Below are 16,877 nucleotides of genomic sequence, written 5' to 3'. Positions count from 1 at the left end.
GCAAACAAACACCTGCGCCATAACTGTCCAGTCCTACTATTAGTTAGACCTTCCAGCCAATCAGACGTCATAAAGTCACAACTGGACTACACTCTGTTTCATTGGCTTCTGTAACTCAATGCAATTACTCATTCAGCATTTTCATTCATCTTTATGAAAAAATTAAGTGTTTGCTTTTCATATTCTAAGACAAATCCACAAATCCACCGCAGCATTCACTGTAAGAAAATGAAAAACTTAATGATGATGATGAAAACACTCTTTATTCCATTTAGTTCGATGGGTTGGGTTCAAAATGACAGAACCTAAATGAAATACTGGAAAAGATGATTCACTTTAGCACTTCAATTCACAATTTACGTGCAAACAACTAACTCTTTGATGCTTACTGAGCCTTCTTCAGAGTCAAACAACAATGGCAAAGATTTGAAAAAAATGAAATAACCTCCTCCAGGTAGAGAAAAGTCTCATTGCTTAACAGGGCTGCAAGGTACTAAGTTTTAATGTCATGTTAAAAGATGGCTCCTGAATTTTTTAACCTGGGTCCTTGTTTTCCCATGTTTTTGGGGTGTAAGTGAATTATAGGGTGATTGAAAAATCTTTGCCATCAGTCCACTATTGAGCAAGAATGGTATACCTGAGTTCCAGGTATAGATTCCATTTTCTAAGAACAATATACTATTCATCTCACAACAAGTAGTCAACAGGCCTAACGGACATTGGTGCGCTCAAAGAGTAGCCTCAGGTTGTGCTCAAGAGAAACAACACTTCAAATCCGATCTTCAAATGCAAATACATAGCTGTTGCATTCATTTTAAAACACTGTCATGCACAAATACATTAGCTCAACATTACATGCTTAACAAGAAATTAACACTATGAAACTAAAACACACCGTAGCTCTTTGCAAAAAAGGCGTCAGACATACCTTTACTGGATTAAGTGAGAAGCTGATCGCTGCTGGTTTCTTTGCTGTATTTCTGATGCTTTTCTCTTCTATTGAAGTTTTCCCCAGACTAGCAAAGGATTTACCTTCCTCTCTCTCTTTTTGTTGCGTAACACCATCCCCATTGTAATGGTACACTCCCTTATGTGATGTGAAATTCCAGCCCCCTCCCGGTCCTTCAAGATTTCCTGGGCTTTTACCCTTTAGTTTTCTCAGACCCATGGTTTATGTAACTGTGCAGTTTGTATGGCTAGACATTATAAGAACCAACTTGTATAGCCATGTTTACAGTGCCATACAGGTCCATGTTTGTGTGTATCAAATTTGAACAGGAAAGATGTTTTACTTTTTCCATGCCATTTGTTCTTTTTAACCTCACAGTATTATGCCTCAGTGAACTCCCCTTCTCCCCTTCATTATGTGGAGATAAAGAGTCTTGGCCCAGTTTCAAAAATACTTTTCAGTGGGTGTAGCGCAGGAAGTTCCCACATGAGTATTTAACCTAGGGCAATGCACAGCTCTGAATATATCTCAACCTTTTAGTGACACGCCTGCCCACTTTTTTTTGAGAAAGGAAAAAACAAATTAAATTGGATGTTAGGATTGTCTGTTGAATTTTATAGATTTCAATTCAAAAACTGCTTATCAATTCCAGTTCTTATCGATTCCGTTTTGATTCCGAAATGAGAAAAAAAAAAAAGTAAAACGTTTAGATAACATAAAAATCTTTATTCTTTTACGCGTTGACTGAACATTCACAAAGTAAGTAGTATTAATTTATATTAAAGTATTTATTTACAATAAAAATATATAATGCATAGCCATGACATGGACTATTGAATTATTACTGTTCATTATTAACTATTATTACTACAACTAATGAGCTGCTAACAAAGATAAAAGTCTTCAGCCCAAACTGGAACCTAAGTACGACTACAGTTGCTCTCATCCTGTCCTCCTTTCCTCTCCTCTTTCTCATCATCCTCTTCTTTTTTCCCTTTCACATCTTTCACACTGCTGTGTTGATGTGTGATAGTGTCATAGACAGATCCTGGTCCTGGCAGATAGCTATGTATGTTCAAGCAGACATGTAGCCTTTATTTGCAATAATAAAGGGTTATGGTTTTTAGGAACCAATGAGCAGAACTGAAATTCAGTGTTTTTTAAGTGTACTTGGTACTTGGCATTTGGACCTGGGATGTCTTGCATACAGAAGGATGAGAGCAAGACAGAAAAAACAAGACGTTTGTGAGAAGAAGGAACACTCTTCCAAAACATGTCAGATGTAAGATGCCTTTTTATGGCATAAACAACAGGAATATAAGGCTAGTTGTGTGTTTGTGTAGAAAACACTTAGCCTTAGCCAAAGATCTGAAGTAATATTTGTCTGCTGCACATTCATGCTGTGAATCTCACATTCTACCACATCTGGTGACTGGGGAGGCCACTAAAGAACACTGAACTTATTGTCATGTTCATGAAACCATTTGAGGCCTTTGCTTTGTGACATGGTGCATTATCATGCTTGAAGTAGCCATTAGAAGATTCAAACCATGATTGATAATAAGTATGATAATAACAATACAAATAAAATAATAATAAAATAATAACAATAATAATAATTCCCTTATTCGTATTTTTATAACTGCTTACTTTTATTTATTCAGTTATTTATAACTGATGCGTTAAATATTACACATAACAATAAACTAAACTAAAATATTAAAAAAAAACAAACGAATAATAATTAATTGTTTTAAATGAAATGATTTTAATCAAATAATTAAAAAAAAGAATAATTAAATACACACACACGAACACGTACACAACCAGAAGTGACGTAGTTAGTTCTGACTTCACAGGAACTGAAAAACGTATACAACAAAGATGGCGTCTCCCGGCGAGGCAACAGTGAGCGTTTCACACGTGGGGAAAAAGGTAACTGCGATTAAATCATGAGTGAAGGGTCATTACTGAAACCGAGTCCGGCTTTTGATATCACCAGCTAACACGTGCTGACAGACAGACAGTAACAATGGCTGATTGTTTGTTAGCACCAGCAGTGTCCTGGAGGAGGCGAGCAGACCGTCTCCGAGATTTTGTGTGTGTGTGTGTGCGCGCACACACACACACACACAAAATCTCTCTTTCTCTCTCTCTCTCTAACCTGTCACTTTTTGCTTCTCTTCAGCTGCCTCCAGCTCGGTACTGGCAGGAGACACAGGAGAAGGAGAAAGATGAAAACAAAGTGGGAGAAGGTGGAGGGCGGACTGAAGAGGCTCTGCAGCAGGCGGAGCAAAAGACACAGAAAACGAAAAAAAGAAAGCAAGACCAGACTCAAATAGATGGAAAGAAATTCATATCAGGGGTAAGAGTTTTATGTCAGTTAACATGTCGTCTTATGACTTGGCTTTTGAAAAGTGTCATATTGTATTATGTATTATCATTGTCATCTTATTATTAAAATAGAATGAAAGTGGCTGTTATGGGGTCGGGTTTGCATCTGAATGACACTGTCATTTCATATCCTTTCATTGTATTGTAAAGGTTGTTCAGGGTTTTTGTTTGAATACAAAGTGCTGCACTTCACCATAACTGTAAAGCAGCCTTTATCACCAGAAGATAATACAGTACCCCCAGATAATCTCTACTTTTCTATTCCATTATTGATATTACATCAACAGCCCTCTATTCTCGTATTAACAAAGTAGATCCTGTGTATTTTCTCTAATACTTCATACTCTCTCAGAAATCAGACCCGTTCCCTGGTCCTGCTCCAATTCCAGAAGACAGGATGCAGAAGTTCAAGAGGAAAGATAAAACTAAAAAGGTAACACCCCAATGTCTATTTTTTTTTTCTTTACTATTTCTGGTAAGTAAGTGGAGTTAGCTGTTGCCACAAGCCAACATCTCTTTGCATCTCTTCCTAGCATCGCCGCCAGCATTACAAACTGAAAGATATGATAGCTCGCTCCGAAGAAGCTTCAGAAATGGCCCAGAAACAATCCGCCCGGTTTGACCTCCTACTCCCAGAGGACGCAGGGTAAGCTCTTCTAAAAATTGCTGGTTTCTTCGTGCCACTGTGTGTGATGTGACAGAGTTTGAATGATGAAAATGTCACTTAAAGTCTTTGATTAAAATCCTGGTGGTGAAATATTTCCCTCTGATCTCAGGTTTCTAGAAGGAGATGAAGATGAAGACACATGTACGATCTCTCAGGAAGATATTGCAGATGTTGTGGATATAACATCTGGAGCAAAGGTGAGGACACTAGTGAAGCTGTTGGCATCAAAGTTCTGGGGCCTTATTTACTAAAACATCTCTATTTTGACTTCTTTAGACATACTGCATGTGCATTCTTTGCTAGTTATTTGAGGCACTGCAGGTGTTAAATCCACATCAGCTTGAAGTAAAAAAACAAAGTGCATAGACTGCATTTTAGGCTGGGATTATCATAAGCAAGACACAACACAGGTTCCCAACTTATTAACAAGTCTGAAATCACTTTTCTGTTGATTTGTTTCAAATTCTTTTTGGCTACAAAGAAGGTTATGTTGACTTTTTGTATTCCTGTAGATTTTGTAACCTATATTTTCTATAGATTTGGGAAAAAAGTAAAAATAATATTAATGGGCTGAAAAAATATGAAAACGTAGGATTTGAACAGAAATATTTTCCAGAGCTTGGTCTTGGGACCAATTCATGATGTAGTCAAGGGTTGAACAAAATATGAGACCTTACTGTATTTTCATGTCGCGTCACCCTGACACATAATATGCTGGACATCATGTCATCATGCTGGTGTCTGTGGCTCCGGAGACTCCTTCATAATACATAGTAGAAACTTAGTACTTACACCACAAGTACTCCATATAGACTAGATAATATAATTAGATTTTGGTGTACCTTATTATGTAAATTTGCATATCAATGAGGTAAAACAGATGTTTGTTTACAAAAAAACACTCATACTGTGCATACAGGACATAAAGCAATTCAAGTGCCCCTTGTTATGAATCAGACAAAAGCATACCATAGCAAATGATGTTTGGATTGCATTTGAACCGAATTCCAAGAGCACTATTATCAATCAATACCTATTTCTTTTCTTCTATTGCTGCTTTTCATTGATTTGTTTTTTTCCCTCCTCAGTACTTTAACCTTAAACTGTCTCAGTTTGGACCATATCGAGTGGATTACAGCAAAACCGGGCGGTCAGTATCACGCTTCCCAAACGCTGTCTTGGTTCAATATTAAATAATTTACCCTGATATCTTTATTGGTCTGTAGTTTTTTGGCGTCATATAAAGTGCTGGGGGCAAGTGTGTCTGCCTGTAGTTTGGTGCTCGGCAGGTAAATCTTTTAAATCTTTGAGTTGTGCATTTGTTGTTTATTTTGTGTTCTCCGTCCTTCAGTCACCTTTTGCTAGGTGGGAGGAGAGGCCATGTTGCTTGTGTAGACTGGCAGTCCAAACAGCTGTTGTGTGAGATTAACGTGATGGAGTCCATCAATGATGTAAAGTAAGTCATCTAACCGTGCATTATGCAGCACTACACGAAGCACTTGAACACTTGAGCACTTGATATTCTACAGTCATGCTTCACCTACCAGCAGCTGTGAACATGTTCTCTGTTAATAACATACATCTGTGCCTTTGTTTAGGTGGCTCCACAGTGAGGCCATGTATGCAGTGGCTCAGAAGAAGTGGCTGCATATCTATGACTCCAATGGAATAGAGCTTCACTGCATCCGCAAATTCAATGACGTCCTTCGTATGCAGTTCCTCCCCTACCACTTTTTGCTAGCCACAGCGGTGGGTTCATTATCACTGTGCTTAAAGGTTTTGCATGTGACATATTGCATGTTAATTTTGTAATGAAAAGTTGTCTCCCTCTGAATGCTGAATTTGCCACAAACCCAGACCCTATCAGGCTTTCTTTTGGTTAAACATTCATTAAATTTTTTTCCCTCTTTAACCAGGTAGAGTTCTCATTAAGTTTCAAGTTTTTCTTTTTCAGTAGAGGTGCCTGGCCAAGAGGGCAGCACTGACACATTGTTTTAATTATGACAGTAAATACAAATGACAGGCTAAGACAACTTATCACACACTACAAAAGAGTCCAGACAATATCCAATTGAGATGCATAAACACGTGTTTTTCTCTGGGATCATTCTGACAAGCAGAAAAATTAGACATTTTCACTAAGGTATGCTGGATTAGCTACTAGTGGTTCCTGTTTGGACTGTACCCATGTGCAGAGAACTGTTTCTGGATTACTTTGATACTGAACAAAAGTAATGATTATCAGGCAAGCTCAGGAGCAACAAGGAGTAGTGATTTCTAAGCAAATTTATTGAAGTTTATTCGCGATGGAAAGTGAAGATAATGGTTTACTTAGGATGTTTTAGAACACCAACATACACATGTGCCTTTCACGTCACGCAGTGTCTTTTCCCCATGTCGTTCTCTCCACACCTCACGAACCCCTGATACACAGTAAAATAAGAACAATAATTTTAAAATCAAACACAGAATTTTTTTTATAAACTGACTTGAATTCACCAACAGTAATCAGCTCTGATAAACTTTCCTGCTATTGCTCTTCTCTTCAGAGTGCTACAAGTTTCCTGCAGTACTTAGATGTGTCTGTGGGAAAGGAGGTGGCAGCCATCTGCACCAAGACTGGCCGGCTTGATGTGATGTGCCAGAACCCTCATAATGCCATTATCCACCTAGGACACCCCAACGGCACAGTCACCCTGTGGTCGCCCAACCAGAAAGAAGCCCTTGCCAAGATGCTCTGTCACCAGGGTGGAGTGCGCTCTGTCACTGTAGATAAGACGGGCACGTGAGTCACCATAAAACTCTGAACCTATCATTTCTTACCTCATGTTTTTGGATACTTAGAGACTGTTTGATAGTAGTAAACATGTTGCCATTTATATTTTACTTCATTCCTTGATAGTGTAACAAGTCTTGTAATCAGTGTTAAAATCTTTTCTTCAGTCCTCAAAAAATCACATCTACTCTCCCAGACAAGCACACCCAACACCCTTTCAGCAGGCCTATATTGCGCTCCACTGTTGTTCTTGTGTGTGCATGGGCTCGGTTGTACCTTGCCTCCTGTTGGTTTAAGGGGTTTGTGAGGAGCCATCAATCATGTTTTTAATGGGTAGTTCTGGTCTCCTACAGTCATAAACGCAACATTTCGATATTGTTCACCAGGTGTAACATGGCAAATAAAGGAAAAGGCAAGTCACTAACCAATAATCCATTCACCTTCAACTGCTCCTTCCTGGAGATTAAGCCTGACTGAGCTGTTATGCACTATGAAGGAATCAGGTCCCACTTGGCCATTTGTCCGCTATATTCGACAAAGCTAGATGTGACAGATAACCTACACATTGACAGAATGGAAACCTTATTTGTAGCTGAAGCTGAATTTTTTTCAATGATGGTGCTTTTATTGCGATGTGGGTGCAGTCAATTGCTCCAGTGACATTGACAAATCCAGCTATGGCGTGGAAATCCCCTATCACGAGTTTAGATATTCACCAGTACACATTTCAACAAATTGTTTATAAATTGAGAAAGATTTCGTACTGGGACCACTCTCTCTAGAAGTGGCTGAGAAGCAGCTAAGATGACACCGAAAGCACAACTCTAGAGTGCAGCCCCAGGGTAACAGCTAAAGGCTTAAAGGAATCATTGCAGTTTGTTAACATCTTTGTTCATGAGTCTATCATACACAAATCATGGACCACGGTGTCCATGGCAGACACCACAGAGTTAAAAATAAAAAACCCACATCACTGTGTGTCTCAAGTTTACCAAAGAGCACCTTGAAACTGCACAGCGCTACTGGGGGAGAAAAAATTCTTGTGGAGTGATTGTTTGGGAAGAACATGCAGCACTGTGTATGGTGTAAAAGGGGAACTGCATACCAACATGAAAACATCATTTTATTATCTTATAACCAATTGACACAGAAAACCAGAGCATTCCAAAGGGTTTACATACTTTTTCTTGTCACTGTAAAAACAGTGTATCACCTTTTCTTATTAATGCAAGTATCCAAAGCAAAGTGCTAGTGCCCCCCAGGCACAACAGTGGGTGGTTAAAGGTAGCAATTTAGCAGAAGATATCCATAAATGATAAACAGCCTCATTGCCAGGTTGAATAAAGTATACACTATTTTCTGTGGTGACCAATGAAGCGCAGTTTCCCCGATGTCCACCAGAGAGAAATCTGATGTTATGTTCTTCTCTATTGGCAGATACATGGTGACATCTGGAATGGATAAAAAGCTGAAGTTATACGATATTAGAGCCTTCAAGCCCCTGAAGTCGTTCTTCCTCCCAGCTGGAGCTTCCTGTTTATCCCTGAGCCAGAGAGGACTGCTGTCTGCAGCCACGGGAGATATTGTTCAGGTCATCATCATCTCCACACTACACAATTGATTTGTCATTGAAAAACGATCAGGCGACCATAAATACAATGATCAGCAAGAACTAGAAATGTGAAACTGTAGATTTTGCGTTGTGTACTTACCTCTTACCTCTTCACTATCAAATTGCTGGTACATAATAGACCTCTTTACATATTGGTTATCTGTATTTTGCATGTCACTCAATTTTTGTCTGTGAAAACTGTCTCTATGCAGGTGTACAAGGACGTGTGGAGCACTCCAGTGACTAAACCCTACATGGCTCACAGAGCTCAGGGAACAGTGTGGGGGCTGCACTTCTGTCCCTTTGAGGACGTCCTCGGGGTCGGACACGGAGACGGTTTCACCAGCATGCTCGTACCAGGTCCGACCTGATATCACACCTACATATTAGCCCTGACAGCAAGGGCGCACCATATAGGTCAAGGTCAAAATATCCATGACCACATGACATATGCCAATGCTAAACTCTAAACTGTTTTATTTTACTTTGAAAATAACTCATGCATTGCATTCTACTTTGCATTAAAACTGTTCTCATCCCCTCTTTACCGATGTTGTCCTCTGTTTAAATTCATAGGTGCGGGTGAACCTAACTTTGACGGTCTGGATGCAAATCCATACCGCAGTGCAAGGCAGAGGCAGGAGTGGGAGGTTAAAGCCCTGCTGGAGAAGATCCAGCCGGAGCTCATCACCCTGGACCCCAATGAACTGGGACAAGTTGACCACGCCACCTTTCAACAAAGGCACCAAGACAGGGTCCAAGCTCTGGTCAGTGTCTGGAAGAATCTGATCGGCACATATCAAATTTTATTTTATGTTACAAATCTGTATATTTTGAAATACTGGTTTAATATTGTTTACAACTTTTTTACTTTTCAGGGCTTTGACCCACTTGCCAAAGAAAAATTTATTCCCAAGTTTAAGAAAAAAGGTCGTAGTTCTGCTGGCAGTGTTGAAAGGCGCAAGAAGCAAGTGGCTCATGAGGACCAGAGGGTGAGTAATCCAGATTATAAAATGAAGTTTGATTAAATCACAGGGTGATTTCTTTTTTTCTGCTATGACTGCATTACTTGGCTCATCTCTCTTGACTTGTTTACCCCCCAGGATATAATCAGGAAAACTGTGGAGGACAAAATGAAGATGGAAAAAGAAAGAGAGGAGAGGGAAAAAAAGAAGGCAGTATTATCTAGCTCGAGATCCGCTCTGGACAGATTCAAAAAATAGAAAAGGAGGAGCCTTTGTGCTGCCCAAACCCCAGTGACATTCTGTGGGAGTGACTTTTGAACTTCATACAAAGGACACATTTTTTGGAGATATTACTCCACTGTGGGAGCAAAACACCAAACTGCCAAAATTCCCTATATGGTCTGCTAATGGTTAGCAGTTCATCAATGTTGAGTGCATTAGTGGGCTGTTCTATTTAATGCCTGTAGCCTGAAGAACTTTCTGTCTATGTGGGCAAATAATGTGAGGTGCAAGGCTGGCATGAGTGTCACCTAGAATAAGTGTTTAGTTGTGTTTTTTCTCTAATGATAAACAAATTTTCACTCACTTTTGACCTTTTCAAAAGATGTGCTTTGGTGGCGTAGCTGACTGAACATGTGTCAAATGTTTTATATTAATATGTTATAAAAATAAACATATCAAGCCCCTGAATTCAGTGTGTCATTTTACATTCTGTCTAAATGTGACAAACGCTCAAATATAAAACATACTGCCACGTTGTCAGCACATTCGGTAACTCTATTGAATGCTCAAAGTAACTCACTTTAAGAGCTGATGTGAGCACAGCTGGCATCCCTCCCAAACTGTTTAGCAGGCGTATCTGGGACATGTTTGGTTTACAGTTGCTAGCAACAATGACGATAGGCTGTGCAAAAGAACTGTAATGATTTCTTAAAGAATTATATATACAGTATACTGAGAAGTTTTTCAGAATATTTAGATCAGGGGAAGGTGGAAGGGGAACCAGGCAAGCAATTTAGGAGGAAGCCTCACAGCTGTGTCTTCGTTGCCTGATAAGTTTCCATTTGTCATATTCCCAGCCTCAGTTGAGTTCAATGTGAATTAAAGCTCAAAGGATGTGTTATCTTCAAAAGTTTCTCACACTACACCTGACCCGGGGAGAATGGTTTCGCTTTACAACAGGAATGACCTGCTAAATTAATTGAATTGAATTGTTACCAGCACGCACTGTTCTGAGGGAGTTAACAGTTCAAATGAGTTGTATATTAATTATTTGTGGATCTTTTATTTAGAGCATCTCTGCTTGTGATTCCTTCATATATTTTGGTGAGATCACATGCTAATTTGTGCTCAAGTCTTGAATGTGATAGACAGGTAATGACTCATGTTAGAAGTCATGATGGTTCAAGCATGTCATGATCTGCTGGAAGAAATTGTCACGCTGCCTCTTGCCTATTCATGTTCTCAACTGTTGTGAAGTTCCTTAGCTTCATTTATTAAGGAGAGAGGGTAAATACAATGTAATTGAAATGTCGAGTGTTGAAACTGTGCGTGTGAGTGTGTGTGTCTCTTTGGAAAAAGACACCAGGCACACCTAAATTAAGATACATAGGGTTTTTTTTTATTGGTGGTGGTATTTGATTCACACACATATTTCCTGAGTGTAAACACACCGACTACTTTCTTTACATGGTGATAGGAGCGGGACAGCCTGACGCTTTACCTCTGACAGATGGTAAACTGTCTATTAAAATAGAATCCTTCAATATTGGTTGAGCAGAGACTAAACCCAGTCCAGATACATCAGTGCAAAACAGCCATTCACACTCAACTTAATGTTTACAGACAAAAGTTAGAAATACTACTGTTCAGTGGCACTGTGTATCACATCACCTTCACAGTCATATTTTCAGTGATCTGAGGCAGCAGATTTACTGAGCTGTCAAAGAAAGAACTTCACCTGCTGTCTGTTCCCACAGCCGGTCAAATACATCTCACTGTCTCCAACAGAACAATTCATGCCCTGTCATTGCACATATAATCATGTCTTTATTATTGAATAACAACATGAATTCCTTTCATGTACCGAGGTGATTATTTTTAAACACAACAAGTTTTGATTAATTATTACTTCCTTCCTACCGGGTATATGCAGCTCGTGATTTGCTATCTATTTTATTGTTTTTTGGATACATGCATTTAAGCATCTTAGACTAACATCTAGAATTTAAGTACCTGGTGATATACTACATATATAACAGTAGCAGCTTATAGATGTCGACGTAACGTATTAATAGAAGTACTTGTTCCGATGTGCATTCATCAAATAAGCGACTGTAATTCCTCGCCATATTCTATCAGCATGCCTGTGTTGTTTGTTCTACATCTACAGTATGTGTCAGTGTAATAATGCAGGATGCTGTAACAGTCTAAAGATAGGCTAAAGATTACTGTGACAGTTCTTCAAACTACCAGCTGCTCGTCCCCTTTTCTGCAAAAAAAGCCAGTAAAATGCATTGTAGTGTTTAAAAAAATAAAGCTATAAAAATAAACTGACATTTTTTCAGTGCACACAGTGTAGCTTCACAATCTGAAGAGCACTTGTGCTGTTCACAGTATTGAAGCGAGGCACAGCCTCACTGATTCCAGTTTTCAGCAACCCTCACAACCCCTGTTCCAGCCCCAGAGCTGACCCAAGCATCGCCCTGACTTTGCACATCCCCAGAGAAGCACGCAGACTCAGCCATGAGCAGGGATGAGACGAATGAACGTCAGCCCAGAAGTGCAGCATCTCCCTGGGAGTGATGTGGTGGATGGACACCATGGCCTGATAGCAGCAGCGCCCATAGGGAACACCTGGACCACCAGAGAAGAGAGGACAGTGTGAGGGCAGCACCCCAGCTGCCCGAGCACACAGACCTACAAACACATCCTCTGGGGGCAGAGGTGTGGATAAAGGTGAAGCAGAGGCTGCCAGGGAAATTTTGAGCAGTGCAGAGCGGGACAGAACATAGGCCGTACCACTGCAATAGTCTGGAAAGACAGAGGGAGGGTAGGCCCCTGCAGGGAGGTAGTGCTTACTATCCGGGTCACGGTCCGGAGCCACATGTAGATGCACCCGACCAAGGTACAAGTCTCCTTGTTCATAGGGGTTACGGCTCTTGTTCAGAAAGTGCAGGAGGGCACTGGGATTGAACAGGACATCATCATCTACTTTGGCCATGAAGTGAGCATGAGGGCAGAACCGACGGGCCCAGCCCAGCATGGACAGGGTCTTCAGGGTGAGGTTGGAGTAGGTGTCCAAAAAACGCCCTTGAATCAGATCTCCTCGCTCCCGGGCCTCCTCTATCAGCAGTTTGGCCAGTCCCGGGTCAGACGTCACACCCACCATGAAGAGGGTCATGACCCGCAGGCCCCTCACCTCCACTTCCCCTCCCCAGGTGTCCCTGATGGCTTGGCGGGCCCTCTGATTGGCAGGAGCCGTGGTAACCATGGTGATGAGGTAAGGCTTGGCACGCTGGCACACGAGCGGGCTGGGCATGAGCAGGAACTCCTCGGGTCTGGTGGGAGGGACGCTCTGTGGGGGGATGATGCCGGCATGCGGCTCCACCACCGTGTTCATGCTCATCGAGGTGACCCATGACTCGATGAGGTCCACAAAGAGCAGAGCCAACAGCGCTGCGCACGCCATCGCCGCGCAAAGAAATGGCAAAAGCCCAGGCCGGCTCCCCCGCTTCCCAAACCGGGGTTTACATACCCCGGTACATAGTCCCCGTCCGACCATGACCAACCTCCACGACCGCTGCGCAGCTCTGAGGACGGCGATGGCTGCTGCAACTCGCCCTTTTCCCCCTTGCCTTCCTTCCCTTGTCTCCACGACTAGAATCCCCCTCTATCCCTCTACCATTGCGTCTTTGTGCGTCCCCTCCAATCTCGTTCTCCTCGCGTCGCTGCTTTGCTCAGGGATCCAGACCCGCAGCAGCAGCCGTGGGACAGAGCCAGTGTCGGTGAGGATGCGGTAAAGGAGCTGGTACTCTTGTGTTGATGCTACAGCTCAGTCAGTTTTAAAAAAGTGGGATATGCAGCTGCGCAAATGAAACGGTCGATTCGACAGCAACCCGGAGCTATTTTTGCTCCACCCTTAGGTAAAGCGCGCCCCGATGCTCTCTGATGATGTGACGAGGTTTGCTTTTGATGAGCAGTTTTATTTTCCGGTCATCAAGCTGCGTATTGACTTTCCTGTGGCCGACTACACAGAGATCTAATAGGACCATATCAATAAATATTGACCTAGTGCATAAAGATTTTTATGCACTAGGTCAATACTGTATACAGTATACTGTATACAGTATACTGTAGCGTATAATCATTTGTTAATAAATAATACCCCGTGTCTGTTGGCGCAGTTTGATCATTTGATCAAAGGATTAAAACCTTGTATTACTGCAGAGAAAGTGTAGTTGGCTTGGGGCATATATCCTACTGTTTAGGCTACTAGATTCCGATTCCCATTATAGCTGCAATATGGGCAAATAATAGCGAAGCATTTATTGGCTGGAGAAATGCATGAACAGTATGATGCAGATCGTAATAGGAAAGAATAGAATATTATATAACGTTCGTTATTTAAATTTTTCTGATCGAAAAATGAAATAAAAGTTAGGAAGAATTTCCAGTGTTCATATCAGAATCGTGAGTAGATGGCGTGACCACAGTTTTGTATTAGTCACATGTCAAACACTTCAGAATGACTGTTAGCCACTGGGTCACAGGACGTTGAAGCTAAAAAGGCACATAATTTTGGAAATATTAATGCTTTGACTTAATTGATAATATTTAGGCCTATTCATAAATAGCCTATTATGCCAATAAAAAAAATGTTTTCATGTCATGTGACCCAGGGCTTCACAATCTATGAAAAAATGTGTAGTAGTGATGATGATGATGATGATGATGATGATGATGATTATTATTATTATTATTATTATTATTATTGTTCATCACTGTCATTTGACTGGATGTGAAGCTTTCCCGTGCGCCTATTGTTCTCCTGCACATGCAGAGCTGTCACGCCTGGTGGTGCAGGGCGACACCTTGTGGTCATTTGGTGGTAATGCCTGTTTTCGATCTATCCATCTATCTATCTATCTAGCTATCTGAGTGCTCAATGAAAAATGCCTCAAAGCATTTGTTTATTCAATATAGGCCTATTGTTTAGGGCAGTTGTTCACTGAACAGCTCCAGTCCAGTGGACTACATTTCCCCCATTTGTTTAAATACAAAAGATGTGTTGCAAAAACAGATGCCTCAAATTTCCAAATCTTGAAACCAATATGTAAGTTTTACTTTTTTACATATGTACATAGGCTATAAAACTATAAACAATGTCAATTCTTTGTGATTACAGTAGATGACACAGTGTTTTAGCTGTTGTTGTTGCTGTTTGGATATATCTCTTGGAATGAATTATAAATTACCTTAAATAACACATATGAAAAATAGTTTAGTGTGTAGCTTTTATTGTACTGTAAGGGCTGCTTTAATGATGAACTTGCATCAAAATAGCAAATAAAAGAATAAATCTTGATCTGATTTTTGTAACTAGATTACTTTTGTTTAACATTAAATTCACGAGTAAACACTACAGTTTTGCAATTGGCAACATACAGTATAAACAGCCAATGCTCTTTGAACACCTCGTTTTCTCATGAGCTCATGAGGGAACAGAGGGAACTGAGAAATATGTGTATTATTATTATTATTATTGTTGTTGTTGTTGTTGTTGTTGTTGTTGTTGTTGTTGATGTAGAAAACTCCTCATGAATTATTCTATAGCACTATGTGAGTTTTTATATTTGGACTTTTGGAATATCCCACCGAGTATCAACTTCATTGGAACCTATACTGGCATGTTATTATTTGGGACTGGTTGGTTCTTTATTATAGGCAGTTAAAGGTCAAAGTAATTCAGTTACAAATGGTCACAAATGCTATTATATACTGTAAAGAGCATTTGAAATAAAAATGTCTGATGTCTACATTGCTGCAATGGTAGAGACAGGGTGGCTGGCCCCCTCTCTGTTGGCACAGCTACTGCCAACGGTGGTTCACTGCTCTAAGTCCCAAAATCCAGCGGGCAAAACATTAAGTATATGTTATATACATATACACATATTCTCAAATGTCAAAGAAATGTTAGAGGAACAGGAAATTAAACAAGTTCAGGTAGCAATATCTGTGCATTTGGTAGCTGATTATTATAATGAGGTTGCATAAATGAAACAGTTATTTAAATGTGATGGTCAGATGATTCTTGATTCTGAAAGCAAAAAGCAATATCATTCTTTAGGAGGTTTATCTGTATTTAATTTATAATAAGCCTCCATTGTGTGTTTCCCTTTTAAAGACATAATACATGCATCTGTTCTTTTATGACTTGTTACAGTATATTTATTGCTATCAATTTAGCCATCTGTATCCCATATCCTTGATTATTCCCCTCATATTCTGTGTAATTCATCCTTTTAAAATACATCACCACAACTGTATGAGACTGGCCCTGGCAGCACTACTTTAAAGTGTGTTTTGTATTGGACTCAATCTTAACACAACCTTGACAAATTCTACATTGTCTAAAAGCTCTAAGTCTCCGGACTTTATCTGTGCAAAGCACTGTAGGATTCCCATATATCACTGTAACAGATATTGGCACAAAATTGGTTCAAACTTGTGGCTACGGCTCCAAAGTATTTTCAATATAAAAGAAAAGTGGGTGATTCTTTCCTTGTCCAGTCCACAAAAAACATACTCGTAATATTTGTAATATACAAGAGCATTTGTCACAGTCGCTGTTAAGTTCTATATAGTATCATATATATGTACATATATGGTTTTTAATGTACTTTACTTGAGTATATTTCCATTTTTATTTCAGGGACTTCAGGGGATATTCAGGGAAATATTGGTACTTTTTACTGCACTACATTTATTTGGCAGCTATAGTTACTGGTTGCTTTTATATTAAGATTTTACTTAAAGAAAAATATGACGAGCATATAAAATACACTACACTGTTAAAGTTTATACCAGTGGTCTCCAACCTTCTTTAGATTTAGTTTTATTGACAACTCTCCAATATATCTGCAAAAATAGTAGAACATATCAAAGCTGAAAAAAGTTCACATCCCGCCACCCCACAATTTATTTATTTTCAGCCATAATTAATTTGAATCATTAACAATGACAGGGGAAGCAAACTGATAAAAAAGGATCCATGTTGAATTTTAGTGAAATAAAGGTCAGCACCATAGCAGCAGCAAACTCTTGTTTGTTTATTTTCCTACAGAAAACGTATTAATTCATTCAATTTATTCCACCACTGGCTATAATCTATAACTTGACAACAAAGTCCCCAGACATAATGACGTCATGCTGTCTGGCTCGCGCGGAGGGGGTGGGGGGCGCGAGAGAGGAAGGAGAAAAAAACCTCAACCATCATCAACACGCTGGCGGTG

At 40.1% G+C, this 16,877-nt stretch overlaps 2 protein-coding genes across 2 annotated transcripts; one reads left to right on the top strand and one right to left on the bottom strand.

Moving 5' to 3' along the window:
• The first annotated feature begins 2,833 nt into the window (after positions 1 to 2,833).
• wdr46 (WD repeat domain 46) lies at positions 2,834 to 10,053 on the top strand. The gene is made up of 14 exons (XM_022739162.1): positions 2,834 to 2,884; positions 3,138 to 3,314; positions 3,696 to 3,776; positions 3,877 to 3,989; positions 4,120 to 4,207; positions 5,099 to 5,160; positions 5,362 to 5,466; positions 5,609 to 5,759; positions 6,560 to 6,795; positions 8,224 to 8,377; positions 8,611 to 8,758; positions 8,975 to 9,165; positions 9,277 to 9,390; positions 9,502 to 10,053. The coding sequence occupies exons 1-14, from the start codon at positions 2,834 to 2,836 to the stop codon at positions 9,619 to 9,621; spliced, it is 1,791 nt and encodes a 596-aa protein (XP_022594883.1). The 3' UTR covers positions 9,622 to 10,053.
• A 909-nt stretch (positions 10,054 to 10,962) lies between these two features.
• Positions 10,963 to 13,491, bottom strand: LOC111217361 (beta-1,3-galactosyltransferase 5-like). Its single transcript, XM_022739189.1, has one exon. The coding sequence runs from the start codon at positions 13,145 to 13,147 to the stop codon at positions 12,026 to 12,028; it is 1,122 nt and encodes a 373-aa protein (XP_022594910.1). The 5' UTR covers positions 13,148 to 13,491; the 3' UTR covers positions 10,963 to 12,025.
• Between the last annotated feature and the right edge of the window lie 3,386 nt (positions 13,492 to 16,877).

This window comes from Seriola dumerili, unplaced genomic scaffold, assembly GCF_002260705.1.
Source record: "Seriola dumerili isolate Sdu_G_001 unplaced genomic scaffold, Sdu_1.0 BDQW01000043.1, whole genome shotgun sequence".
NCBI lineage: Eukaryota > Metazoa > Chordata > Actinopteri > Carangiformes > Carangidae > Seriola > Seriola dumerili.
Note: the sequence above shows the minus strand (reverse complement) of the source record. Positions and strands in the feature narration are given on the sequence as shown.